The sequence below is a fragment of the Dipodomys ordii genome, unplaced genomic scaffold, assembly GCF_000151885.1.
Source record: "Dipodomys ordii isolate 6190 unplaced genomic scaffold, Dord_2.0 Scaffold1000000549, whole genome shotgun sequence".
NCBI lineage: Eukaryota > Metazoa > Chordata > Mammalia > Rodentia > Heteromyidae > Dipodomys > Dipodomys ordii.
Genome location: NW_012284166.1, coordinates 1 through 8,750, shown reverse-complemented (window position 1 = coordinate 8,750; position 8,750 = coordinate 1). Strand labels below are relative to the sequence as shown.

At 45.2% G+C, this 8,750-nt stretch overlaps 1 protein-coding gene across 1 annotated transcript; it reads left to right on the top strand.

The window, feature by feature from the left end:
- Positions 1 to 5,928: 5,928 nt before the first annotated feature.
- On the top strand, positions 5,929 to 7,410 carry LOC106002744 (PRAME family member 8-like). Its single transcript, XM_013037560.1, has one exon. It carries the CDS (start codon positions 5,929 to 5,931, stop codon positions 7,408 to 7,410), a length of 1,482 nt encoding a protein of 493 aa, XP_012893014.1.
- The last annotated feature ends 1,340 nt before the right edge of the window (positions 7,411 to 8,750 follow it).

Below are 8,750 nucleotides of genomic sequence, written 5' to 3'. Positions count from 1 at the left end.
GTGTGTACGTGTGTGTGCATGCATGCTGGTACTGGGACTTGAACTCAAAGTCTGGGCACTGTTCCTGAGCTTTATTGCTTAAGACCAGTGCTCTACCTCTACAGCAACAGCTCCACTTCTGGCATTTTAAGATTATCTCTTTGTTGCTTTGAACTTCATTTCTCAAATCTCAACCCCTGCTTTCACTATATTTGATGTCAGTATAACTTGTGGAGGAGATGGGGAAAACCAGTTGTTTAAGGATACAGGTGGATCTGATGCAACAATGAGAAGTACAAGTTGTCATGTCCAAAACGAGCTTTACAACGTCGGTGCGGGGGGGGAGGGGCTGGGGGGCAGGGGAGAAGGAGAAGGATTGGGATGGGGGGGAGGGGGGAGCCTGGGAAGGGATGGGAAAGGTAATCAAAGGAGGAGGCTGCAATGCTTGGTAAGAAATGTACGCATTATCCTGCCCATGCAATTGTAACCACTCTGTACAGTATGTTCACAAATAAAATAAAATAAAATTTAAAAAAAATAAAATAAAAAAATAAATAAACAAAAAAAAAAGAAATGAAAGCTGGGGCAGAAATGCATTCTCCCACGGAGCACACTTTCCAAAGTTCTGTGTGGGTAGAAAAATCATAGCTCTGCAGTTCCAGGATTCTGAGTGTGTCCTGTGCACACACCATCAGGAATCTGAAGTCAATTCAGCCTAGAAAGAACTGGAATACACTCTTGTTTTTCTTAATGGTTGTAAGCAAACTCGTATCATGTCACAATCTCTTACTATCTATAATTTACTGTATCAATCAAAAATAAAAGAATGGAAAAGCATGAGTAGAAAGAGATCATTTTGCGGCACCATAGAATGAGAGTATTGTTTGTGGCTAGATTCCTAGTTACTCAGCAAGTCTGAGATCTGTGGATCACAGTTCAAAGCTACCGTGGGCAGGAAAGTCCTTGAGACTCTCAACGCTAGCAAACCTCCAAATAACCCAGAAATGGGTTAAGTAGTAGAGTGCTGACATTGAGCACAAAAATTAGGGACAGCACCTATGTGCCAGAATTGGCACAAACTAACATACCCACCTATGACCAAGGTCAGTCACACATAGACCAATTTCTGGGGAAAAGGTCTGAGGGAAAATTAAACATCAAATACCAAATGACATCCATGAAATCCAAGAGAAGTTTCTACTTCTCCAACATATTTGGGGGTGAGAATTTTTTGTAATTAATGCTATAATGGTTGATATTTGATCAAATGTGTCTTCAAATGCAAACCACAGTTCCTTTGCTCTTCTATAAGAAATATTCACTTTGTGCCCACACAGGCACACCAAAGAAATCCAAAACAAAAAGAACAAAAAGGTACTCCAAGGTCTAGTGTCTCATGCCTCTTACTCTATTCAGGAGTATGATATCTGAGGATCTCAGTTAGAAGCCAGCCAACTTCTCATGAAAATTCCAGAATTCCTAGAATCCTAGGTATTCAAGAAGTCTATGATCTGGTGGTCTCAGTTCAAATCCAAACTGGGCCAAAAATTGGTGAGTTTTTTGAATTCAGTAATGAGTGTTGTGACTCAAGTGGTAGAGCACTGGTTGATATAAAGCATTTCAGGTACAGCCCAGGACCCCGAGTTCAAGTCACAGTTCAGTACAAAATAAAAAAGAGAGGAGGGAAGAAAGGATAGGAAGAATTCAGCTAGAAAGGAGAGAAGGGAAGGAGGGAGGAAGAAAGGGAAGGAGGGAGGAAGGCAGGAAGGCAGAAAGGAAGGAGGGAGGGAAGGAAGGAAGGAAAGAGGGAAAGAAAGAGGGAGGATAGGAGGGAGGGAGGCAGAGATAGATGCTGTTGGATGCTGTAAGTTGGACTGGCTGCTCTTCTTGGGTCCTTCGTAGGCTCAGGGCAGTAGGACCTCTGTAGGAATTGAAGATTTAGGGTACATAGGTGGGAGAACTTTTATATTCAGTTTGTTATACATTTGAAAGAGAAGCCAGGCAGTGTCAATGAGGCTTTGGGGGTACATGTGTCCTGTGCATATACCATCAGAAATCTAGAGTGAATTCAGCCTGGAAAGAACAGGAACACAATCTTGTTTTTCTAAAGAACTGTGTGCAAACACCCAAATCCCAGGGCAATCCCTGACTGTCTCCAATTTATAAATGAACCAGTCAATTTATTTTGAAATGAAGGGGAAATAAGACCATATTATGAGAGTATTATTCTCACCTAGAATCCTACCTAGCTCCTCAAGTCTGATCTCTGAGGATAACAGTTCAATGCCAGCTTGACAGGAAAGTCCTTGAGGCTCTCAACTCTGGTGAACCTCCATAAAAGCCAGAAGTAGAGCTGTGGCTCAAATAGTAGAGTCCTGGCTTGGAGTGGAAAGCTAATGGACAGCTCCCAGGACCTGAGTTCAAGCACCACAGCTAGATAATATATAATAAAACAAACAGGACAAAACCCATGACCAACATCAAACATACATAGCTGAAGTTTTGGAGAAAAAGTTCAGAAAAAAATTCAAAACCAAATGCCAAATACATCCCACGAAAGCAAGAAAACTCTTTCTGCTTCACCAAAATATTTGGAATGACAAATCTCAGTACAAAGCCAGTTCAGATTTGATCAAAAACACCCTTGGAATACAAGTCACACTTCATTTTCTCTTCTATACACACACACACACACACACACACAGGTTCACACTGAGATTCTGTAACTCAAGCTTTCAACACTACTACTCAACAGGCTGAGACCATAGGATGGCAGTTCACAACCAGGCTGGCAGGAAATTCTGTGAGACTCTTTTAATTTTTTTTACTGTGAAGTTGATGAATGGAGGGATTATAGTTTCACCATTCATGCAGAAAAGTCTGTGAAACTCTTTATCTCCACTGAAGTACCAAAAACCTAAAAGTGGAGTTGTTGCACATATCTTAAATCACTAGCATTGGGAGAAAGAAAGCTAAGGGACTGACAACTCAATAGCTAGTCGCTGCACAGTGATGACTGAAGGGCACATCTTAGTGATCACCCTGGACCTGACCATCAAAGATGGTGCCCAAGATGATATCCAAGCCTACTTGCTCCAATGGGCCAGGGAGAGGCAAGAACAAGTTCAGCTGTGCCCAAGGAAGCTGCAGATAGTATGACTCCAACTCTGAAATCCAGAAGGCTCTGCTTGTGGTCAGGCTCACTTCATCCAGGAACTAGTGGTGACTGAATTCTGGCATCCAGGAACCATGAAAAATTTGCTTCTTACCTTGGCCAGATGAAGAATCTTCACCTTCTCAGCTTCTTTAAGATTGCTGACAACTTCTATACTTCCAGTCCCATGAATTAGTGATATTAGTACAAATTCAGGCCATGTACTGTGGCAGCTGCAGCATCTCCAGGGGTTTCATGTGTATGATGTCATCTTTGATCGAAATCTGCCAGCCATCCTCAGTAGCCTGAGGCTTGAGTTCATGTCTCTGAGTTCATGTCCACTGGAGGAAGCTGACCTTTCATCTCTGTCTCAGTATCCCTGCACAAGCCAACTCTAGCACCTGTATCTGAGGGAATTTCCCATGGACTTCTTCAGTCCTGAACCCCTGTGAGCCCTGCTGGAGCAAGTAGCTGGCTCCCTGGAAACCCTAGCTCTGGAGCACTGTTATATCACTGATGACAGGCTCTCTGTCATCCTGCCCACCCTGGGCCAGTGCTTCCCACTCAGCTTCTTCAGTTTCTATGGAAACCCCATCTCCATGGCCACCCTGCAGTACCTCTTGAGCCATACAGCCAGGCTGGGCCTATACTGCCTCTCTGGAGAGGAATATGGATCCTGAGAGTTTAGCTCTGGTTCAGGCTGGCTTGGCACATGCATGGTGAGACAGTGGGACAACCCAGAAGGCCCAGATCTGTACCAATTTCTGTCATTGCCAGAATAAGTGCCAGTTCTATAGCATGGGGCCTGATGTTCCTAGCTGGTCACAGAGGAGGTCTTTCTGCCCTTTCTGCTCTGCCTGTGTAGGAGGGGGCCTCTCTCCTGGACTCTCTTCTCAGAATCAGAAATGAAAGCTATGACACAAGAGCATTCTCTAAGGGACCCAAACCGAAACATTCAGTGTGGTTGGAAGAGACAGGGTGTCTTGTCCTGAACTTTTCAGTTCAATCATAGCTCTGGAGCCCTAGGAGTTTCTGACTACTTTTGGGGTAAATGTGTCCTGCTCACATATCATCAGGAATTTGGAGTCAATTCAAGTTGGAAAGAACTGGAATACAATCTTTTTCCCCCTTTTTTTGTGTGTGTGCGTCATGGGTCTTGAACTCTGGGCCTGGGCGCAGTCCCTCAGCTCTTCAGCTCAAGGCTAGCATTCTACCACTTGAGCCACTGCGCCACTTCTGGTTTTCTGTGTGTTTTACTGGAGATCAGAGTCTCACAGACTTTCCTGCCCAGGTGGCTTTGAACCACAATCCTCAGATCTCAGACTCCTGAGTAGTAAGAATGACAGGTGTGAGCCACCGGTGCCCAGCTTCAATCTTGTTTGTTTGTGGTTTTTTTGTTGTTGTTGCTGTTTTGTTGTTTGACAGTCCTGTGTTTTAGGGGAGGTAGTATCTGTTTGATGAAAATGGATGCTCTGGCATTTGGTGTATAGATATTTAGAATTGTTATGTCCTCCTGTAGGAAAGATCTCCTCTCAGTAATTTTAATTTGAGTTCTGTTTTATCTGCCATTGGTTTTGTTGTTCTGGCCCGTTTATGGGGCTCTTTGCTTGATAGAGTTTTTTTTTTTTTTGGTCAGTCGTGGGGCTTGAACTCTGGGGCTGGGCGCTGTCCTTCAGCTCTTCAGCTCAAGGCGAGTGCTCTACCAGTTGAGCTACAGCACCACTTCCGGTTTTCTGGTGGTTTATTGGAGATAGGAGTCCCACGGTCTCTCCTGCCCGGGCTGGCTTTGAACTGCAATCCTCAGATCTCAGCCTCCTGAGTAGCTAGGATTACAGGCGTGAGCCACCAGCGCCCGGCTGCTTGATAGATTTTTATTCCAGGCTTTCACATTCAGAATCTGTTTGATTCTTTGGGCAATGTGTGCCTGTTGATAACAGAAGATAAATGGGTCTTGCTGTCTGATCCACCTAGTCAATCTATGTCATTTAATTGATAAAGTCCATGAATATGAATAGTTAGGATTGAGAAGTGTTTGGTAATTTCTGCCATTTATCCATGTTTTGGGGGGCCATGACTTGTCTTTTTATACTATGGTTCTCTGCTAAACAGGGATTTCTCTGCCAGAAGACTATTGTTTCCAATCAACTGCTTAGAAAAGGGAGAAGTACTGTTATGACTCAAGTGGTAAAGCACTACATTTGACAAAGAAAAGATAAGGAACAACACCCAGGCTCAGAGTTAAAGTTCTAGAATGGGTACAAAAAGAAACATGAGAGGAAGGAAAGAGAAGAGGAAGGAAGCAAGGAAGGTAGGAAGGGAAGGAAAGAGGGAAAGAAATCCAGAGAACTATTTCCTGATGTCTTGTGGATGTTATAACTTTGGGTGACTTCTCTCCTTGCATGCTTTGTAGCTCAGGGCCGTGCAACATCTGTGGGAAAATCTGGAGGGATTAAAGTATAAGAGTGGGAAGTCATTTTGGTAAAGTGTGACTTACATTTCAAAGAAATGCTAGGCTGTGTGGGACAGGCCTTTAATCCTATCATTTTTTGGTTAAAATCAGTGTTTGAATTGATCTCAAGTGAAACACCCAACCAAGGTGTGCTGGGTGTGACTCAGAAATCCCATCAGAAGCTGCTCTCTGATTGGCAGATATGGAATAGGGAGGGTAGGGGATTGGGCTTTAATGATGCCCAGGGATGGAGAACAGAATCAGAGTTCTGAATCCTGCAGTCAGTGCCTCAACTTGCTGTGATTCAGAGAGCCCTGCACACCTGGCCCACATCTGGTCCATCAAGATGAGCACTGGAGCCCCTCCCTCACTCCAGCATCTGGCCATGCAGATTCTGCTGAGCGACCAGGCCCTGGCCATCTCTGCCCTGGAAGATCTGCCTCTGCTGCTGTTCCCTTCGCTGTTCATGGAGGTCTACGCTCAGGGCCACACACAGTCGCTGAAGGCCCTGGTGCAGGCCTGGCCCTTCTCCTGCCTCCCCCTGGGGGACCTGGCAGAGTCTACAGACCGGGAAACCTTCAAGGCTGTCCTGGATGGGCTCGATCTGCTACTGGCCAAGAAGGAGCGCCCCAGTCGGTGGAAACTGCAAGTCCTCGATCTGCGGAAGGAGCACCCCAACATCTGGATACAGGGCTACCTCTCCATGGCCAGACTATCTCGTCCGGATGTCCTGACTGACAAGCCAAGAGAGAGCCACTGCTCAGGGATGACTGAAGAGCCTCCCTTGACCATAGCCATGGACCTGACCATCAAAGATGGCGTCCAGGACGCTCTCCAAGCCCACCTGCTCCAGTGGGCCAGGGAGAGGAGAGAACAAGTCCAGCTCTACTCCAGGAAGCTGCAGATTCTGTCTGACTCCTTCTCTGAAATCCAGAAGGCTCTGCTTCTTGTGAGGCTGGACTCCATCCAGGAACTGGTGGTGAGTGAATTCGGGCATCCAGGAATTATGAAAGAACTTGCTCCTTACTTGGGTCGAATGAAGAACCTTCACATCCTCAACTTCTGCAACATGGGTGGCGACTTCTACAGTCACCCTCACGAGAATTTATGGTATCCCTGGATGATAGGGGAGCATCTAGGGCAGCTGCAGCATCTCCAGGAGCTACATGTGCATCACATTGTCTTGCTTAATGCAAATATACCCGCCATTATCAGGAGCCTGCCACCTTTGAAGACCTTGTCTCTGAGTTCATGTCTGCTGAAGGAAGCGGACCTGAGGTTTCTGTCCCAGTGTCCCTGCTCCTGGCAGCTCAAGCACCTGCGTCTGAGGAGATTGCCCATGGAGTCATTCAGTTGTGAGCCCCTGAAAGCCTTGTTGGGCAGAGTGGTGGGAACCCTGGAGACCCTGGCCCTGGAAGACTGTGCCATCAATGACGCCCAGCTCTCAGCCATCTTGCCCATCCTGAGCCAATGCTCTCAGCTTAGCCTCTTCAGTTTCTATGGAAATCACATCTCCATGGCCACCTTGAAGAACCACCTGAGCCACATGGCCAGGCTGGGCCATTTGAGAAGAGGGCTCTATCCTGCCCCTCTGGAGAGCTACAGCCCACAAGAGTGGAGGCAAAGGTACATTGACCATGAGAGATTTGCCAATGTTCGGGCTGGCTTGGCACAGGTATTAAGAGATATCGGGACAAACCAGAAGGTCCAGATCTGTACACGTTTCTGTCATCACCGAAACAAGTGCCAGTCCTACAGCATGGCACCTGATGGTTCCTGGGTGGTCACAGAGGAAGATCTTCCTGGGCTTTCTGCTCTGCCTGTATAGTTTGGCCATCTCTCCTGGAATTTCTTCTCAGCATCAGAAATGAAAGATTGAACAGTAGTGCATTCTCCAGGCCTAGCAAACTCCAAAGTTCAATGTGGCTGGGAGACACAGGGCATCTGGTCCTTAGTTTTTCAGGTCAAACATAACTCTGAAGGCCCAGGAGTTTAAGAGTGCTTTTGGGTCCATGTGCCCTGTAGCAGGATACAAAATAAACCCACAAAAATCAGTTGCCTTCCTATACACTGATAACGTACAGGAAGAGAGGGAAATAAAGGAAGCAACCCCATTCACAATAACCTCCCCAAAAATAAAATATTTAGGAATTAACCTAACCAAAGATGTAAAAGAACTATTTAATGAGAACTATAAAAAGTTAAAGAAAGAAATTGCAGAAGACACTAGGAAATGGAAAGACCTCCCATGCTCCTGGATAGGCCGACTTAATATAGTAAAGATGGTAATACTTCCAAAACTAATATACAAATTCAATGCAATTCCTAATAAAATCCCAATGACGTACATCACTGAAATACAGAAAACAGTCCAAAAATTTATATGGAACAACAAAAGACCTAGAATAGCCAAAACAATTCTAGGGGATAAAGACAATATGGGAGGGCTATCCATGCCGAACTTCAAACTCTACTACAGAGCTATAATAACAAAGACAGCATGGTACTGGCACAAAAACAGACCCGAAGACCAATGGAACAGAATAGAAGATCCAGAAATAAATCCACAGGCCTACAGCCAGCTGATATTCGACAAAGGAGCCAAAGACATACAATGGAAGAAATACAGCCTCTTCAACCGCTGGTGCTGGGAAAACTGGACAGCCACATGCAGAAAACTAAAAGTGGACCCCAGCCTATCACCATGCACCAACATCAACTCAAAATGGATTAAAGACCTTAACATTAAACCTGAATCTCTGAAACTACTGCAGGACAGAGTAGGAGAGACACTTGAACTAATAGGCACAGGAAGGAACTTCCTGAACAGAGTCCCAGGGTCACAACAAGTTGGAGAGAGACTCGACAAATGGGACTACCTTAAAATAAAAAGCTTCTGCACAGCTAAATCTATCGCAACTAAGCTAGAAAGACAACCAACTAATTGGGAAAAAATATTTACCAGCAATATATCAGACAAGGGGTTAACATCCTGTATATACAGGGAACTCAAGAAACTAATCCCTCCCAAACCTAACAAACCAATTACTAAATGGGCAAGGGAACTAAAGAGGGACTTCTCAAATGAAGAAATAAAAATGGCAAAGAAACACATGAGGAAATGTTCATCATCCCTGGTGGTGAAGGAAATGCAAATAAAGACAACCC